The 20571-nt window shown below is 49.1% G+C and overlaps 1 protein-coding gene across 1 annotated transcript; it reads left to right on the plus strand.

Moving 5' to 3' along the window:
- Positions 1-2058: 2058 nt before the first annotated feature.
- Positions 2059-14668, plus strand: GINS2 (GINS complex subunit 2). The gene is made up of 5 exons (XM_044270751.1): positions 2059-2187; positions 5330-5444; positions 5880-5979; positions 13664-13790; positions 14165-14668. The coding sequence occupies exons 1-5, from the start codon at positions 2098-2100 to the stop codon at positions 14288-14290; spliced, it is 558 nt and encodes a 185-aa protein (XP_044126686.1). The 5' UTR covers positions 2059-2097; the 3' UTR covers positions 14291-14668.
- Positions 14669-20571: the final 5903 nt, after the last annotated feature.

Here is a 20571-nt window from a genome sequence, read left to right on the forward strand (position 1 = left end):
CTCAGCAGCACATTTTGTTTTTAGAGGAAAGGCCTCCACCCACTTCGAAAAATAATCTGTGGCCGTCATAATGTACTGGAAACCATCCACTGTCTTTGTGAAAGGACCCGTTAGGCCAATCCCCACAAGCTCCCAGACAGCAGAGACCTAACGTGATGAAACAAATAGATTTTATTTTTAATAAACCAATGTACTAACACGTTATGCAATACTATAGGAGATAGTTACCTTCGCACACTGTAACGGCTGTGGAGCGGATAAAGGCTTCCCAACCCTCTGGCATTTATCACATTCCTGGATCTGTTGGAAATGATCTGTCAACATGTGTACGGCTTTCAGAATTATTGTAAAATATAAAGATAATCAGTGTGTACCCAGTTATCAATATCCATGGTCATTCCATGCCAATAGAACCTCGAGGAGACGGCCGATCGGGTTCGATTGATGCCTGCATGTCCTCCAATGGGCAATGCATGAAATTCGAAGAAGATCCTCCTTGCTTCTTCCTCGCTCTTTATAACTCTTCTTCCTCCAACAAAGAGCTCTCCTTCTGTAATGAAAGTAAAAAAAAATAAGAGCAACATTCATTGCAGCCATCTTTACAAACAAATAAGATTGTATGTCGGATAGTTACCCTTTACTGTAAACTTAGCAGAGGTTTGCCTGAAGTTCTGTTTCTGGGACTTGCTACACCAGGAGGGGTATTCTCCAGCAGTGAGGAACTTCAAGATCTCTTTGTACTTTGTCTCCATTTCTATAAAAACAGAACACAATTCTCATTCTACAAGTCTCTAAAGCTGAGTTCACACCAGTGTTCAGCCTTTCCGTTATAGGAGCAGGAGAACGGAAAGGACGGATTGGGCACATAACTGAGGCGAACGGAGCCTACGGACCCCATAGACTATAATGGGGTCCGTTAGGTTTACGCTCAGAAGATGATTCTGGAGCGGAGACGAAAGTACTGCATGCAGGACTTTAGTCTCTGCTCCAAAAGATGACCCCCACGGTGCAGGCATGTCCTCTGTGTACGATTAGGGAGACGGAGTGGAGTCTGTTAACTGGATTCATTGTCCCCCCCCCCCTCTGATGTATTTTATCAACTGTCATTTGATAACAATGGTTTTCCTAAAACGTCCCTGCACTGCTGAGGGGGGGGGGGGAATCTGTAAACCACTGTCGCATTAAAAGATAAATGCACAAAGATAAAGATAACGAAATTTAAAGACAAAGCTACTTTATACTAGACTAATCCTGAATGCAATGTATGTCGGCATAGACACTGCTCATACACACAGCCAATCTGCAAATGACATTAAAGGGGTTCTGCAGTTTTTTTAAACTGATGATCTATCCTCTGGATCAGTGTTTCCCAACCAGTGTGCCTCCAGCTGTTGCAAAACTACAACTCCCAGCATGCTGTGAGTTGTAGTTTCGCAACAGCTAGAAGCACACTGGGATAGATCATCAGCATCTGATCGATGGGGATCGGACACCCGGGACCCACTGCCGATCAGCTGTTTGAGAAGGTAGCAGCCTTCTCACCGTCTACTGCCGGCCCAGTGACGTCTCGACTAGTATCACTGGCCTCGGCGCGGCTAAGCTCTGATCACTTGAATGGAGCTCCTCAAGCGCCCCCCAATATGCTGCACCCCCCTGGCTGATAGTGCTGGGAGAGACCGACCTGATCAAAGCCAGCAATGCCCCCACAGCCCCAGATGGCTGATCCATGCCGTACGGTATTTTCACAAAGTAAGGATTTCCGTTAGAGCTCCGGTGTTCCGTCAGAATACTATACCTTATTCCATCGGATCCCCCTACCCCTGAGTGCGCAGCAGTGTATTCCTTCCTGATATGTGTGGCGGGAGTATATAGCCGCGCGTGCGCACCCTGTTTCACCCCCCCCCCCAGCTAATTGTCGTCACTTCCGGTGCGGGCCTGCGTTCCAGGCCTCAATTTCATGAATAGCCATGTGATTTTTCAGAGCGAGGTTTAGGACGCAAACATCGCGTCATACACTGATCTCTGTTCTGATTGGCGAGGACGACAGCGCGGGAAATCTGTGGGCGGAGGCTGCGGGACAGGAGCGCGGCGAAGGAGATGGATGCTTCTGAGGTGGAGTTTTTGGCCGAGAAGGAACTGGTGACGATTATCCCCAACTTCAGCCTGGACAAGGTGTACCTCATCGGGGTGAGAGGCGTGTTTCTTCTGGGGCGGCCAGGTCATGTCGCAGAACCACAAGTACCAGCATTACGCTGGCGGTATCCTGAGGCTTGTGCTTCTAGGACGCGTCATGAATATTGTAGATGTCAGGGCGGGTAGTGACGTCATATTCTGTATATTGGCAGGTGTATGGACAGTGGTGACGTCACCTCCTGTTAGGACAGGTGTATGGACAGTGGTGACGTCACCTCCTGTATATTAGGACAGGTGTATGGACAGTGGTGACGTCACCTGTTAGGACAGGTGTATGGACAGTGGTGACGTCACCTGTTAGGACAGGTGTATGGACAGTGGTGACGTCACCTGTTAGGACAGGTGTATGGACAGTGGTGACGTCACCTCCTGTGTATTATTTGAGGTGTATGGGCAGCGGTGATGTCACCTCCTGTATATTAGGACAGGTGTATGGGCAGCGGTGATGTCACCTCCTGTATATTAGGACAGGTGTATGGGCAGCGGTGATGTCACCTCCTGTATATTAGGACAGGTGTATGGGCAGCGGTGACGTCACCTCCTGTATATTAGGACAGGTGTATGGGCAGCGGTGACGTCACCTCCTGTATATTAGGACAGGGGTATGGGCAGCGGTGACGTCACCTCCTGTATATTATTTGAGGTGTATGGGCAGCGGTGATGTCACCTCTAGGACAGGTGTATGGGCAGCGGTGATGTCACCTCTAGGACAGGTGTATGGGCAGCGGTGATGTCACCTCCTGTATATTAGGACAGGTGTATGGGCAGCGGTGATGTCACCTCCTGTATATTAGGACAGGTGTATGGGCAGCGGTGATGTCACCTCCTGTATATTAGGACAGGTGTATGGGCAGCGGTGATGTCACCTCCTGTATATTAGGACAGGTGTATGGGCAGCGGTGACGTCACCTCCTGTATATTATTTGAGGTGTATGGGCAGCGGTGATGTCACCTCTAGGACAGGTGTATGGGCAGCGGTGATGTCACCTCCTGTATATTAGGACAGGTGTATGGGCAGCGGTGACGTCACCTCCTGTATATTTTTGAGGTGTATGGGCAGCGGTGACGTCACCTCCTGTATATTATTTGAGGTGTATGGGCAGCGGTGACGTCAACTCCTGTATATTATTTGAGGTGTATGGGCAGCGGTGACGTCACCTCCTGTATATTATTTGAGGTGTATGGGCAGCGGTGACGTCACCTCCTGTATATTATTTGAGGTGTATGGGCAGCGGTGATGTCACCTCCTGTATATTAGGACAGGTGTATGGGCAGCGGTGACGTCACCTCCTGTATATTATTTGAGGTGTATGGGCAGCGGTGATGTCACCTCCTGTATATTAGGACAGGTGTATGGGCAGCGGTGAAGTCACCTCCTGTATATTATTTGAGGTGTATGGGCAGCGGTGATGTCACCTCCTGTATATTAGGACAGGTGTATGGGCAGCGGTGATGTCACCTCCTGTATATTATTTGAGGTGTATGGGCAGCGGTGATGTCACCTCCTGTATATTATTTGAGGTGTATGGGCAGCGGTGACGTCACCTCCTGTATATTATTTGAGGTGTATGGGTAGCGGTGATGTCACCTCCTGTATATTATTTGAGGTGTATGGGCAGCGGTGATGTCACCTCCTGTATATTATTTGAGGTGTATGGGCAGCGGTGACGTCACCTCCTGTATATTATTTGAGGTGTATGGGCAGCGGTGACGTCACCTCCTGTATATTATTTGAGGTGTATGGGCAGCGGTGATGTCACCTCCTGTATATTAGGACAGGTGTATGGGCAGCGGTGACGTCACCTCCTGTATATTATTTGAGGTGTATGGGCAGCGGTGACGTCACCTCCTGTATATTATTTGAGGTGTATGGGCAGCGGTGATGTCACCTCCTGTATATTAGGACAGGTGTATGGGCAGCGGTGACGTCACCTCCTGTATATTATTTGAGGTGTATGGGCAGCGGTGACGTCACCTCCTGTATATTATTTGAGGTGTATGGGCAGCGGTGACGTCACCTCTAGGACAGGTGTATGGGCAGCGGTGATGTCACCTCCTGTATATTAGGACAGGTGTATGGGCAGCGGTGACGTCACCTCCTGTATATTATTTGAGGTGTATGGGCAGCGGTGATGTCACCTCTAGGACAGGTGTATGGGCAGCGGTGATGTCAACTCCTGTATATTAGGACAGGTGTATGGGCAGCGGTGACGTCACCTCCTGTATATTATTTGAGGTGTATGGGCAGCGGTGACGTCACCTCCTGTATATTATTTGAGGTGTATGGGCAGCGGTGATGTCACCTCTAGGACAGGTGTATGGGCAGCGGTGATGTCACCTCCTGTATATTAGGACAGGTGTATGGGCAGCGGTGACGTCACCTCCTGTATATTATTTGAGGTGTATGGGCAGCGGTGATGTCACCTCTAGGACAGGTGTATGGGCAGCGGTGATGTCACCTCCTGTATATTATTTGAGGTGTATGGGCAGCGGTGACGTCACCTCCTGTATATTATTTGAGGTGTATGGGCAGCGGTGACGTCACCTCCTGTATATTATTTGAGGTATATGGGCAGTGGTTACGTCACCTCTAGGACAGGTGTATGGGCAGTGGTGACGTCACCTCCTGTATATTAGGACAGGTGTATGGGCAGCGGTGATGTCACCTCCTGTATATTAGGACAGGTGTATGGGCAGCGGTGACGTCACCTCCTGTATATTATTTGAGGTGTATGGGCAGCGGTGATGTCACCTCTAGGACAGGTGTATGGGCAGCGGTGATGTCACCTCCTGTATATTAGGACAGGTGTATGGGCAGCGGTGACGTCACCTCCTGTATATTATTTGAGGTGTATGGGCAGCGGTGACGTCACCTCCTGTATATTATTTGAGGTGTATGGGCAGCGGTGACGTCACCTCCTGTATATTAGGACAGGTGTATGGGCAGCGGTGACGTCACCTCCTGTATATTAGGACAGGTGTATGGGCAGCGGTGACGTCACCTCCTGTATATTAGGACAGGTGTATGGGCAGCGGTGACGTCACCTCCTGTATATTATTACTGTGTTTCAGCCATTACTTTGTGCACGTCCCTTGTGCTGTTTATGCTCTGACCCATATTTCTGCTCTTCTCCAGGGTGACATAGGTCCCTTTAACCCGGGTCTCCCTGTGCAGGTGCCTCTGTGGCTGGCCATCAACCTGAAGCAGCGCCAGAAATGCCGCATTGTTCCTCCGGAGTGGATGGACGTTGGTGAGAGACGGTTCTGTCCCCCTCTATTAAAGACATGATTAGTGCTCGGACCTTGGGTCCCCTCTGCGCCCTAGAATGACAAAGCAGGGGCCCGCTCCGCTTTTCTCCTCTGCGGTGTCATCCCAGAGCATGCCTTCACATGATGAGATCTGAGCTGAAGTGCTTTCAGTTCTGCCACGCCACGTGGACTCCCTTATAGTGAAGATTTCTGGATGCCTCCTGCCACACTTCTGCTCGGGGGCAGGGGGTCCCAGTTTAAAGACCACCAAGGTTTCATCATCTAATGTGCAGACACCATGTGATCAGGACTCTTCATGTCATACTTACTGTGGTCGCTGCAGTCCTGAGTGTGCGGACGTTTCACCCCCGGGGGCACGTGGGGCGGGTGGTTTACATGCAGACACAATGTGTTAATTACAGATATCTTTATTTTAGAAAAGCTGGAGGAAATCCGAGACAATGAACGGAGGGAGGAGACCTTCACACCGATGCCCAGTGCCCACTACATGGAACTTACCAAGTTATTGTTAAACCAGTAAGTAAAGCAAATACGTGCCAAGAGTGTGGCAGAGGTGGGGTATCAGACCATGGTGTGTACACGCATCCTCGGCAGTCCATTTCATTTTATCTCCACTACTTAGGCTACTTTCACACTGGCGTTTCAGGGTCCGCCTGTGAGATCCGTTTCAAGGTTCTCACAAGCGGCCCCAAACGGAGTGTATGGGCAGCGGTGACGTCACCTCCTGTATATTATTTGAGGTGTATGGGCAGCGGTGACGTCACCTCCTGTATATTATTTGAGGTGTATGGGCAGCGGTGACGTCACCTCCTGTATATTATTTGAGGTGTATGGGCAGTGGTGACGTCACCTCCTGTATATTATTTGAGGTGTATGGGCAGCAGTGATGTCGTTTCACCCCCGGGGGGATCAGTTTAGCCTGAATGCATTCTGAATGGATAAGGCCTCGTTCACACTTCAGTGTTTGGTCAGTGATTTCCATCAGTGATTTGTGAGCCAAAACCAGAAATGGAGCCTCCACAGACATGAGGTAGAAGGGAAAGATCTGCTCCTGTTCTGTGTTTAGAGTTGCACCTGGTTTTAGCTCACAAATCACTGATGGAAATCACTGACCCAACACTGAAGTGTGAACGAGGCCTAAGGATCTGTTCAGAATGCATCAGTTTGGCTCCGTTCCGCCCCCATTTCGCTCTGGTGGCGGACACCAAAACGCTGCTTTCAGCGTTTTAGTGTCCGCCTAGCGATGCAGAGCCAAACGGATCCGTCCTGACTTACAATGTACGGTAAGTCAATGGGGACGGATCGGTTTAGATTGACACAATATGTTGCAATTGTAAACTGATCCATCCCTCATTGACTTTCGATGTAAGTCAGGATGGATCCCTTTGACTTACACTTAGACTTAGATTTTTTTTGGACAGAATAATGCAGACGAATGCGTTCTGAACGGATACCAGCGCTTGCATTTATAGGTGCGGATCCGTCTTTGCAGATACCAGACAGATCCGCACCCAACGCAGGTGTGAAAGTAGATTTACTTAGTTTCCTGTCGTTGCTTTTATTGGATGGATCGTTCTCCTAAATGGCGCAGGTCTGTGGTAAATGGATAATATTGTACACTGGTAACATATGCAGCTTGGGCCCTGGCGGCCATTCCTGTAACATCCTGCAATGCCGGATCCAGTAAGCTCGCCTAACAGCAGTTTGAAACTAGCCCTGGGCCTCATCCATGAGTAAACTGCAGCTGTTTGTCAGGGCCACGTGTGAATCCACTGCTCATTGCAATCACTGGGCTGTCAGTGTTTGGCCTCATTCACTTTAACAAATCTTACTTTTTTATCACCATATTCTGACCCCTAGAACTATGAAGCTGTGTGAGGGCTCTTTTTTTTTTTTTTTTTTTTTTTCTTTCATTCCTTTGGAAATAATAGTTTTCTTTTTTTCTTTTGTTAAGTCACGCTGGGTGACTATAACTGGTAATCATTAGGCCCCTGGCAGACGAGCGAGTACTCTGCGCGGGTGCAATGCGCAATGCGAATACATAGCACCCGCACTGAATCCGGACACATTCGTTTCATAAGCACTTGTGTGTTGCGTGAAAATCGCAGCATGTTCTATATTTTGCGTTTTTCACGCAATGCTGGCCCCATAGAAGTGAATGGGGCTGCGTGAAAATCGCATCCCTTCTGCACTGGCTTGCGTTTTTCATTGATGGTTGCTAAGAGATGTTGTTTGTATACTGAACGCGATCCCATACAAAACTGAATGAACTTGCTTGCGAAATCGCCTTCAATTAACACTGCATTTTCAACATAACAGTACAGTGCTACCACCTAGTGGCCTGTATTGGTATATTCCTGTAATAGACTCTGAAGCTTGCTTCAGGCTCTGGACTATTAGTGCAGTGTAACAGAATCAGAATCACTTTATTTGGCCAAATAAGTTTGCACTTACAAGGAATTTGACTTGGCAGTTGCTTGACGGACAGTGTGGCTGGTGCCGGGCAAGGGCAGACAGTGTGGATGGTGCCGGGCAAGGGCAGACCGTGTGGATGTTTTAGTGGCAATAAACAGGGAGTAGTGTTCGTTTTCAGTTCTGTGCTGTAATGCTTCCAAGTCATAGCAGCTTTAGCGCGGTTCTGCATTAAGCAAGGCAACTGCCTGAGGGAAAAAGCGGTTCCTGTGCCTGGAGGTTATAGTAGCCACTGAACGGTATCTCACTCCTGAAGGCATAGGCTGGAAGATGGCGTGAGCAGGGTGAGGGGTCTGAGGCATTCTTTGCCGCTCTCTTTCTACACCTGCTAGCGTGAAGATCCTGCAGGGAAGGTAAGCTGCAGCCAGTTATCCTTTCCGCTGTTCGGATGATGCGCTGCAGTCTCACCTTCTCTAATACTGAGCAGGAGCCGAGCCATACAGTCATAGATGAGGTCATGATGGGTTTGATGATCGCGGTGTAGAACTGCACCATTCATTTGTGTGGTAGGCCAGACTTTCAGCTGCCGTAGGTGGTACATCCTCTGCTGCGCTTTCTTGATTGTAGGTTGTTGGAAATTGTCGTCCTAAGAAACTTGAATGACTCTACTTGGGTTACTGTAGATCCATTTATGATTAGGGGGAGGTACTTGGGGGGGGGGGGGGGGGGGGGGGGGTCTCCTATAGTCTATTATCATCTCCATGGTCTTAAGAGCATTAAGTTCCAAGTTGTTGTTTCTGCATCAGGAGGAAAGCTGTCCCACTTCATGCCTCTATGCAGACTCATCCCCATTTTGTATGAGACCATCTACTGTTATGTAATAAGCAAACCTTGACAGATGGGTCTGTGGAGATAGTCATTGGTGTACAGTGAGTAGAGCTGTGGGGAAAGCGCCCAGTACTGACTGCCAAAGAGCTTGAGGTGTGTCTCCTAAGCCTAACCTGCTGTCTCCTGTCGGTTAAGAAACTGGTTATCCATTTGCAGATGGTTCCAGGTCTGCGTAGGTGGCAGAGCTTGCTGTGTAGCAGCAATGGTATTAAATGCAGAGCTGAAATCCACACACAAAATTCTGGCATAGGTTCCCGGAGAGTCTAGATGTTCTAGCACATAAGGCATACACGTTTACAGCGTCATCTGCATATCTATTAGACCTGTAGGCAAATTGCAAAGTCCAGCAGGGGATCTGGGATGGATTTCAGATGAGCCATTATCAGTTTTTCAAATGCTTTCATGACCAATGATGTAGGAGGAACAGGCCTATTGTCATTTAGACTTGTTGGTTTAGATTTTTTAGGAACTGGGCAATGGTTGAGCGTTTAAAACAGGCAGGGACCATTGAGCGTTCCAGAGATGTTCTAAATATTTCTGTGAAAACAAAGGCTAGCTGACCAGCGCAGAAGTTTAGACATTTCGCAGACAGTCTGGGCCGGCTGTTTTCTGAATATTACATCTAATTGGCTTATTGATAGTGGATGCCATTTTGGGGACAGGTCAGCAGGTTGTGTTGTGTAGATGCTGGGGCACCGCAGGGGTGCAGACGTTGACTGGCTGCAGTGCTCGGTTTGCCTGTTGGAACAGAGATGCAAAATATGCGAATTGTTGGTTGTATCAAACCTACAATAAATTGTGTTCAGCTCATTTGCAAGCTGCAGGTTATCTAATGATTGGGGGCTTTCCTTCTGTAGTTGGTAATTTGATGTAGAGACTTCCATATTGTGGAAGACTCCATTGTGCAACATTTTTCTTCGAGTCTCTTTTTGAATTATTGTTTTTTGCGGCAGTGATGGCCTTCTGCAGCTTTGTAGAGGACTTTATCGCCTGTACGATACGCCCTTTCTTTATCGAGGCGCAGCTTCCTAAGATACAATGTAAACCAGGGTTTATCGTTGTACCTCGTGCACTTTTTGATGGGGATGCAGGACTCTTCGCAAAAGGTAATATATGATGTCACAGCGTCAGTGGATTCTTGGAATATATTCCAGTCTGTAGAATCAAAGCAGCTCTGTAGTTTTTCTCTATTCCATATCTTGACGGTGGTCACTACAGGTTTGGCAGTTTTCAGTCTGTATGTTGGGATGAGCGGTCTCGCCGCACGGTCAGAGTTCCCCAGAGCTGCTCTGCTGACAGTGATACGAGTTCTTAGTCGTAGTGTAACAGTGGTCAAGTGTTTATGAAGAGTGTTTCCAGCCGAGCATGGCCTCTTAATAACTGTGACATCCATACACCACTTTAATATAGAAGCAGAGTCCTCCTCCTTTGGTTTTGCCAGTGATAAGTGGGTCCCGGTCAGATCTGTAGACTAAATCCAATAATCTGCAGAGCCTTGTCTGGAATAAGCTCAGACAGCCAGGTTTCTGTGAAGCAGAGAGATAGAAGTCCTTCTTTGTCCTGGTCAGTAGTTGAAGCTCATCTAGTTTGTTGCATATCGACCTGACATTAGAGAGTACGATTCCAGGTAGTGGAGAGCGCAGTCCTCTATGCCGAAAGCGAGCCTGGATCCCGGAGCGCTTGCCTCTTTTAAGCTTCACTGCCTGATTCAGCACCGTGGCTCCACTGGTTAGAACTCCCAGAAGGTCAAGCGTAGACATAATATCCAGAGGTAGATTTGATAGCGCTACGTTCTGAGCTCAGTAATTGTTCTCTGGTGAAGGCTATCCGTGTTGGGTTGCACAAGGCAATGTTGAAAAACAAAAACACATAAAACAAAGACAGAGCTACTTGCTGAGGCTGCCATCTCCAGGCGCCTCCAGAGAGCAGGTTCCCTAATCTCAGCCGGGGAACGCTGTTTCCGGACCGGGAGCACGCGGCTCACGCTTCCGGGCTGCTTAGCTGTGGTAATTACATTTGACCACAGCATCTGAGGGGTGAAATGTATACGATCAGCCTTATGGCTGATTACACATCCACAGCAGAAACCCAGTGCAACCAGACGCCACGTTTAAATATCCGACTTCTGCCGTACATATACAGCGGAGGTCATGAAGGTGTTAACCTGCACGATTGGAGACTGGGGGGAGGGGTCTTTTATGAACATTTTTACACCAGGTTTTGTTGTTAAAATAGATGCAAGACCCCTTTTTTATATCTTTTTAGACTCCCGGGAGACAATATTTGGACGTACAGGTGTTTTTACATCGTCCTCTCCACTTGGGGCTTGGACTTTGGCAGATTTTTTAAGATTTACAAGTAAAAAATAAATAAATAGGGCTGCAACGATTAATCGAAGTTATTGATAATATTCGATAACGGGATTCGTTGTCGACAAATCCTGTTATCGAATAATCGGCCGATTCGTTGCTATGCGGGCGGTCAGGCGCTGTGCCTGCGGGTCCTTTAACCGGCAGTAGCTTTTACTTGAACTTTAAATCGGCACATTTTTATTACCTTACAATTAAGCTCCGGTAACAGGCAGAGCGGGCGGCAGCGTAACGTCACTTACTCACATGACGCACCTGCTTCATTTATAAAGTGGGGGGAGCAGGCGCGTCACGTGAGTGAGCGACGTTACGCCGCCGCCTGCTCTGCCTGTTACCGGAGCTTCATTGTATTTGTAAGGTAATAAAGATCACCGCGCTGATTTAAAGTTCAAGTAAAAGTTACTGCCAGTTAATAGTCTTTAGATATTATACTGATGTGAGCGGCGGGGCCGGTGTATTGGAAAACACTGTTACGGGGAGATCTGTGGATGACACATATAGCATAAGATGCTATAGAGTGTTATCTATAGATTCCCCCCCCTACAGATCGCCCCCCCTCCCCATAACAGTGCCATCCACAGATCGCCCCCCCTCCCCATAACGGTGCCATCCACAGATCGCCCCCCCTCCCCATAACGGTGCCATCCACAGATCGCCCCCCCTCCCCATAACGGTGCCATCCACAGATCGCCCCCCCTCCCCATAACGGTGCCATCCACAGATCGCCCCCCTCCCCATAATGGTGCCATCCACAGATCGCCCCCCTCCCCATAATGGTGCCATCCACAGATCGCCCCCTCCCCATAACGGTGCCATCCACAGATCGCCCCCCCTCCCCATAACGGTGCCATCCACAGATCGCCCCCCTCCCCATAATGGTGCCATCCACAGATCGCCCCCCTTCCCCATAATGGTGCCATCCACAGATCGCCCCCCTCCCCATAATGGTGCCATCCACAGATCGCCCCCCTCCCCATAATGGTGCCATCCACAGATCGCCCCCCTCCCCATAATGGTGCCATCCACAGATCGCCCCCCTCCCCATAATGGTGCCATCCACAGATCGCCCCCCTCCCCATAATGGGCCATCCACAGATCGCCCCCCTCCCCATAATGGTGCCATCCACAGATCGCCCCCCCTCCCCATAATGGTGCCATCCACAGATTGCCCCCCTCCCCATAATGGTGCCATCCACAGATCGCCCCCCCCCTCTCCCCATAATGGTGCCATCCACAGATCGCCCCCCCCTCTCCCCATAACGGTGCCATCCCAGATCGCCCCCCCCCCTCTCCCCATAACGGTGCCATCCACAGATCGCCCCCCCTCTCCCCATAACGGTGCCATCCACAGATCGCCCCCCCCCTCTCCCCATAACGGTGCCATCCACAGATCGCCCCCCCCCTCTCCCCATAACGGTGCCATCCACAGATCGCCCCCCCCTCTCCCCATAACGGTGCCATCCACAGATCGCCCCCCCCTCTCCCCATAACGGTGCCATCCACAGATCGCCCCCCCCTCTCCCCATAACGGTGCCATCCACAGATCGCCCCCCCCTCTCCCCATAACGGTGCCATCCACAGATCGCCCCCCCCTCTCCCCATAACGGTGCCATCCACAGATCGCCCCCCCCCTCTCCCCATAACGGTGCCATCCACAGATCGCCCCCCCCTCTCCCCATAACGGTGCCATCCACAGATCGCCCCCCCCTCTCCCCATAACGGTGCCATCCACAGATCGCCCCCCCCTCTCCCCATAACGGTGCCATCCACAGATCGCCCCCCCCTCTCCCCATAACGGTGCCATCCACAGATCGCCCCCCCCCTCTCCCCATAACGGTGCCATCCACAGATCGCCCCCCCCTCTCCCCATAACGGTGCCATCCACAGATCGCCCCCCCCTCTCCCCATAACGGTGCCAGCCACAGATCGCCCCCCCCCTCCCCATAACGGTACCAGCCACAGATCGTCCCCCCCTCCCCATAACGGTGCCAGCCACAGATCCCCCTCCCCATAACAGTGCTCCCCCCCCCCCCCCCATAACAGTGCCATCCACAGATCCCCCTCCCCTATTTGTCTTGTCTATCCCAAGTACATCCACACCATCGGAACGCCTCTTCTCTGCAACAGGCAACATAGCATGTAAGAAGAGGGCTAGCCTCAGCCCTGACCATGTGGGCTGAGGCATTTTGGTGTTTTTTTCCGGATCGATGAAATTATCGACAACTAATTGATTGTTCAAATAATCGTTCGCTGCAGCCCTATAAATAAAGGCTACTCTAGTCAGGGACTGGTTTAGTTTTACCTCAGGCGCACGGACTGCTGGAGGTGCGGACGAGGCGCTCGCCTTATTACTTAGGCAAATCCTCCAGCTGAGGAGAAAATGACCAGCGTAAAGAGCCGGTCTTTGTAAATGACCCCCTGTGAATCCAGATTTTTTGTTGTATGTTACATCCGTATCCACTGCATGTATGTTATCCACGCCATGCCTGTCATTGTCACATGTACACATGATCGTTGTTTCCTCCTCTTAGTGCCTCTGACAACATCCCAAAGGCTGACGAGATCAGGACGCTTGTTAAGGACACGTGGGACACTCGGATCGCCAAGCTCCGATTGTCTGCTGACAGCTTTGTGCGGGAACAGGAAGCCCACGCCAAGGTACGGACAGGGCCCGAACTGTGATTTGGGGGAGATTGTTCTCTGTTTGCTCATTACTGAGGTTTAATGTGCAGAAAATCAGAAATGTAAATGTTTGGTTATCGCTGCGGAGCGGTCACATTACACAGCCGACGGCGTGAAGAGGGACACGTGGACGGGAATGTCTGCTCTGAGAGCTCGGGCCGATGCTCAGATTGGCTAGTGAAGCGATTGTCATTTTAGAGATTGATAGACAACTGTGATTCTCTGAGCCTTTGTCCAACTTGGCGGAGTAACTGCGCATCCGGCTAAGCCTCCTCTGATTAAACGCGCCTCATTGTCCACCTGCCTGTGCAGTCCCTGCTGTTACAAGTCTCTCTCTTCTCATTTGCCAGCTGGATAACTTAACGCTGATGGAAATTAACACCATTGGAACTTTTTTAACGGAGTCCCTAAACCACATGTACAAATTACGAACCAGCCTGCAGTACTCGGAGGATGGACAGTCCCAGGAACACTGACCCACCCACTGGGCCAACGTAATTAAAAAGGCGAATGGAATTAGCGGCTTGCCAAGGTCATTGTGAAGAGCTTGCTTCCCCGGCATATACAGATATCGTCTGTGATGCTGGCCTGCAAGCAGACAAGAGAGACACGCTGCTAGTGACTGGTGCACCTCCTGCGCTTCAGGTGAGACCACAGTGCACCTGTGCTGCCGGCCGGTGTAGGCACTGGAATGTCCTGTCACCAGAAACCAGCTCATCCCGAGAATGCAGCAGTGTCATTCTTCTGGACAATCGAGCTCATGGTATTAACCCTACTCACTCTTGGAAAGAAGCAGCGGGTTCTCGGTGTCGGACTTACCTGTTCACAATCGTGAAATAAACAAATGCTTATTACACCCCTCTGCTCCCTTCATTTCCCGCTCTTCTCGCACTACTGGAGTCTCTGTTATTACAGGTTTTTTTTTTAACGAAAGAGATAAGTATTAGGGCACAGTGGCATCTGAAAATGAGGTGGGTGTCTAATGAGGTGGGTGCCCGCGACATTGGTGGATGCTTGTACCCTCATGCAGATCGGAGACTAGAATCGGGAGCCCCCTTGGTAGATCATCTTTATGCCTGCCGTTCATCTTACTGTGAAGCTAGCGGAGTGACAGTTAGATTACAATGGCTTTGTTGGTCTTCTGAGGGATCGTAGAGTAATGTTGTGGCTTTCCATCATTATAGTAGATCACGCACACAATCTGCCTCTGGTCTTAAGATAAGTTCCACTGAATGAACAATGTAATATGTATGGGGGTCTCCCAGCTCTCCCCCAATGGCTTATATTTCAGAGGAAGTAAAGATCTGGCACGCCCAATCCTTCGTCCCCATTGGAGCTGTCATAGCGGGCCTGGCAGCTTATTTCACTCGCAGAAGTTCTTCTGATGTCCATAATGGCCTCTGTGCGATGTATGTGATGGGAAAAGCCCCGCCACATACCTTCAGCAGAGACCTCGGCGTACAGTGCGATACGGTGTCTGTTGCTGAAGATAAAAGTAAGTGTAAGGTGCAGTATGAGCTTGTTTTCTTCCACTGTGCCCATTGTATGGAATAAAGCAGTCTACGTACTGGTCCATGCTATTTCCCCTGCAGAGGTCAGAAGGACATTATTTTGTCCTCTGAATATATGACTGTTTCGCTTTGTACACACTAAGTGTAGGTCAGAACGGTGATCTGAACAGGGCTTTACCGCACGGAGCTGCGTCTCCTGTATAACAGCAGGTGAGGACGTTTTGTTGGCCTCATGGCCCTCGCTGTCTGCAGATCTGATATCGTAGTAGCTGATTTGTCTGCTTTTCACAGTATTAGGGCACCTTCACCGCAGCAGATTTCTGCAACTGAAAATCGGTTCCATTCACCTGAATGATGTTTGCAGAAATCCATCTGCTTGCCACTAAGACAACCCCATTCACATGAACTGATTCCCAGCTGCAGAAATATCTGCAACCAAATCTGCTGCGTGTGAAGGCACCCTTATATTTGTGAGCTGTAGCAGTCCAAGTCCGTAGCTGCCGGTCTATACTGGAAGGGCACAGTGTTCTGTCCTGTGTACCAGGGGTTGTTTGCATTTTTACTTTTAAAATGTGGGGAATTTCTTAACCAAGTTACTGTATTTTGACTGTGACTGCAACAAAAAAAAAAAACCTGAAACTTTCTACAAATGCAACCTCTGTGCCAGGAGCTAGTGCCCCCTCTTGTGGTGCATCTCTACAATAGCAGGTTTAAATATTATTTGTCATTTTATGGAATGTTTTATAGGTTTTTTTTCACATACCATTGCAGAACATTGACATTTCTTGGCCAGTCTATTATTGGTTTGCTGCGCTTTTATTTTATTGTATTCATACCTGTCAGAAGCTGCTGTGGTGTTGGGCATTAATGTTTTCGCCAATAATGAACTAGACTGTCACATCCATATCTTGTATTCTTAGGCTAGACAACAATTTCTATAATGGTAGTCTATGGTGTCGCAATGCGACATGCTGAGACTGCGACAGTCGCAGAAAAATCCATCTCGACACTATAGACTATCATTATAAAAATTGTCGCGCGACATATGTTGTTGTGTAGACCTAGCCTAACGTCGTCCCTACTGCCGTCATAAAGTCTTTTTCTCTCTCCAACAGTCAGAGTTTTGGACTGTAGACGCGTCCCGGACGATGAGGGGGTTTTAGCATCACCCTGTAAGAAATTCTATTTGGTAATTTAGATAGCCACGCATGAGGTAAGGAGAAAATCATGTGTATTGAGATCCGTGACTCCACATGCGAGTGACGTCCATTACTGTTGAGTACAGTCCGATCCCCTGCAGGCTGTTGATAATGGGTGACGGCGCAGTAGATGTGAATGATCTGGTACAATTACCCAGAAATGTTTCTCAGGGGTCCTGACCATTTCTGTGGGATCTGTGTCTGTAGTCTATCGGAAATGCCAGAGAACGAGGGTCTGACCTGTTAGATTTCTAACCTCGCTCCTTTCTTTCCTCTGTGATAAGTGGCGACTGTTTTACTTTGTATTGTCAGTTCTGGAGAGGAAACTGTCCCCTATTAGTAAAGTATCACGTGTAATCCAGTAACTGACCACGGGCGACCTGTCTAACCATATAGAAATGAAGACCAAACTCTTGCGGAAACCATATCGGAGACCCAGTGGACCCCATTATAGTCATTGGGGGGGTCTGTCATTTCCCACATTCAGCAGGTCCATCTTTCTTCATGTTATTGTTCCTATACCAGAACAGGGAAACAGGAATGTGAACTCTGAGTCCATCGGGCCCCTCCAATACACTTTTTAGGGTCATTGGAGCTGATATTCAGACATGGTTTTCATCCCTGTGCTGAGTGACCAAGTTTTCAAAGCTCAAAATTCTGTATGTGTGCGTGCTGTGTCCCTATTCAGCTTCATGTGAGGCCGTAATCGTCCAGTCTTCTGTTTCTTTTAGGTAAATTCACATGTGACAGGTTGGTTGCAGAAATATCTACTACTGAGCATCCGTTTCATACACCTGAATGGGTTTGATTCTGCAGCAATCACACTGATTCCTGTAACCCCGTCCAAGTGACTTGGACGCACGGGAATTCATGTTTGCTTTTGCTGCCGTACTTCCCAGTAGCATAGTCCTCTCCTGAATACTCTGTGCTGCTGGGAGCAGTTTAGTCAGTATGCGTCTATATTCCTGCCCTGATCAGTGCTCAGATGTGGATGAGAGAGTCCCTCCACTTTGCTGTATGCTGGGAAATTGTATCTGTACTTCTCCCCCATGTGCATTCGGATGACAGTAATGGAGTCCTCTTTATGATGTGAATGATGGTGCAGATGTACATTAATAGGAGCTGATTACTGTAGTGCCATAGACAGAGCGATAACCTATGAAATCATCCAGGTATGCCCACGTTGTACTGTCCTAAAAGTCAGGTGGATTTTGGTTTTGTCCTTCTGCTTTACACTCTTCTACCTTGGGGTACTTTCACACTTGCGTTAAACTTTTCCGGTATTGAGTTCCGTCCTAGGGGCTCAATACCGGAAAAAAAACTGATCAGTTTTATCCTAATGCATTCTGAATGGAAAGAAATCCATTCAGGATGCATCAGGACGTCTTCAGTTCAGTCACTGTGTGGTTTTTGGATGGAGAAAATACCGCAGCATGCGGAACACAAAATTCCATTAAAATGCATTAGGCCCCTTTCACACGGGCGAGAATTCAGCCTGGGTGCAATGCGTGAGGTGAACGCATTGCACCCACACTGAATCCGGACCCATTCACTTCAATGGGGCTGTGCAGATTAGCAGTGATTTTTTTACGTATCACTTGTGTGTTGCGAGGAAATCGCAGCATGTTCTATATTCTGCATTTTTCATGCAATGCAGGCCCCATAGAAATGAATGGGTCTGCATGAAAATCGCAAGCAAGTGCGGATGCGGTTCGATTTTCACGCGTGGTTTCTAGGGGATGAAAGCAACCCCGGAGCCAATTAAAGTTTATTCACTATCATTTTCCCTTATAACATGGTTATAAGGGAAAATAATAGCATTCTTAAAGGGAGTCTGTCAGCATATTTACCCCTTTTTACCAGTTCCCATAGCGCTGTAGCCGCAACACAGATGATTAAAACGGTACCTTTATATGCTTTTGTGGACTTGTAAAACTGCCAAAAAGGAACTTTGATGCATATGTAAATGAGGGCTGGCAAGTGCCCAGGGGCGGCGTCCACCGTGTTGGTGCCCAGGCAGCTCTGCCTCTTCGGCTCTTATCCCCGCCCATCTGTTTTCTCTCCCTCAGCAAGATCCCGCACCTACGCGCTGACTTCCCTGGTCGGGGCATGCGCACTGTGATGCCCATTGCTGGCACGGCATCGCAGTAGCTTATGCGCATGCGCCGGCTAACAGCGCGAAAACTGCAGAAAGGAGGCGGTCAAACGGCGCAGGAGAAGAGGAAGAAAGCCGAGCGAGCAGCTGTCACTGCAGATACAGAGAGCCAGCAATGGGCATCACAGTGCGCATGCCCCGGCCAAGGAAGTCATCGCACAGGCGCGGGATCTCGCTGAGGGGGGAGGAGAGAACAAATGGGCGGGCAGAGGAAGAGGCTGGGCGGGATAAGAGCCGAAGAGGCAGAGCTGCCTGGGCACCAACGCGGTGGACGCCGCCCCTGGGCACTTGCCAGCCCTCATTTACATATGCATCAAAGTTCCTTTTTGGCAGTTTTACAAGTCCACAAAAGCATATAAAGGTACCGTTTTAATCATCTGTGTTGCGGCTACAGCGCTATGGGAACTGTTAAAAAGGGGTAAATGTGCTGACAGACTCCCTTTTAATACAGAATGCATAGTACAATAGGGACAGAGGGGTTATTAAAAAATAATTAACTCACCTGTTGTTCATGCAGCCGACAGTTTTCTTTCTGGACCTGCAAAAGGACCTTTTGATAATCTTCTATCTTCATTCAGCAGGACCTGCGCTGATGTCACCTCGCTCACCACGTGATTACATCATCAGAGGTCCTTTTGCAGGTCCTGAAAGGAGATGATGCTGGCTGCGTGATCAAGTGGATGAGGTGAGTACATTTTTTTTTTATTTTTATTTTTTTTACCCCTCAAGCAACATTTTAGTAAGCATTCTGTATTACGACTGCTATTATTTTCCCTTTATAAGGCCTCTTTCACACTTGCGTTGTCCGGATCCGGCGTGTACTCCACTTGCCGGAATTACATGCCGGATCCGGAAAAACGCAAGTGTACTGAAAGCATTTGAAGACGGATCCGTCTTCAAAATGCGTTCAGTGTTACTATGGCACCCAGGACGCTATTAAAGTCCTGGTTGCCATAGTAGGAGCGGGGGAGCAGTATACTTACAGTCCGCGCGGCTCCCGGGGCGCTCCAGAATGACGTCAGAGTGCCCCATGCGCATGGATGATGTGCCATGCGATCACGTCATCCATGCGCCTGGGGCGCCCTGACGTCACTCTGGAGCGCCCCGGGAGCCGCACGGACGGTAAGTATGCTGCTCCCCCGCTTCCCGCTCCCCTTTATCATGGCTGCCAGGACTTTAGTGTCCCGGCAGTCATGGTAACCATTCAGAAAAAGCTAAACGTCGGATCCGGCAATGCGCCGAAACGACGTTTAGCTTAAGGCCGGATCCGGATCAATGCCTTTCAATGGGCATTAATTCCGGATCCGGCCTTGCAGCAAGTCTTCAGGATTTTTGGCCGGAGCAAAAAGCGCAGCATGCTGCAGTATTTTCTCCGGCCCAAAAAAACGTTCCTTTCCGGAACTGAAGACGTCCTGATGCATCCTGAACGGATTTCTCTCCATTCAGAATGCATTAGGATAAAACTGATCAGGATTCTTCCGGCATAGAGCCCCGACGACGGAACTCTATGCCGGAAGACAAGAACGCAAGTGTGAAAGGGGCCTAACATTGTTCAAAAATAATAAAATGAATAGAACACCAAACCCGAACTTAAGTGAAGAAGTCTGGGTACCACATTCAGTTTTTCTTCTCACGCGCTTGCAAAACGCATTGCACTCGCACGGAAAAAACTGAACATCGGAACGCAATTGCAGTCAAAACTGACTGCAATTGCGTGCCTACTTGTGTGGTTTTCCCGCAATGCACACGTGACGCATCCGGAGCAAATCTGGGACGCCTGTGTGAAAGAGGCCTTAATGCTGGATCTGGGCATGCACAGACCTTTAAAATTGTGAAAAAGATAAATACTGGTTTTCCGGATGACAACCGGAGAGACAGATCCGGTATTGCAA

This window comes from Bufo gargarizans, chromosome 10 (assembly GCF_014858855.1).
Source record: "Bufo gargarizans isolate SCDJY-AF-19 chromosome 10, ASM1485885v1, whole genome shotgun sequence".
Classification (NCBI taxonomy): domain Eukaryota; kingdom Metazoa; phylum Chordata; class Amphibia; order Anura; family Bufonidae; genus Bufo; species Bufo gargarizans.

Excerpts from the sequence above, each read along its gene's own strand:
- GINS2 (XM_044270751.1), top strand. The coding sequence starts at position 2,098 with ATGGATGCTTCTGAGGTGGAGTTTTTGGCCGAGAAGGAACTGGTGACG. Across the intron at positions 2,188-5,329 it reads ACAAGGTGTACCTCATCGGG|GGTGACATAGGTCCCTTTAA; the intron begins GTGAGAGGCGTG and ends GCTCTTCTCCAG. Across the intron at positions 13,791-14,164 it reads AACAGGAAGCCCACGCCAAG|CTGGATAACTTAACGCTGAT; the intron begins GTACGGACAGGG and ends CTCATTTGCCAG.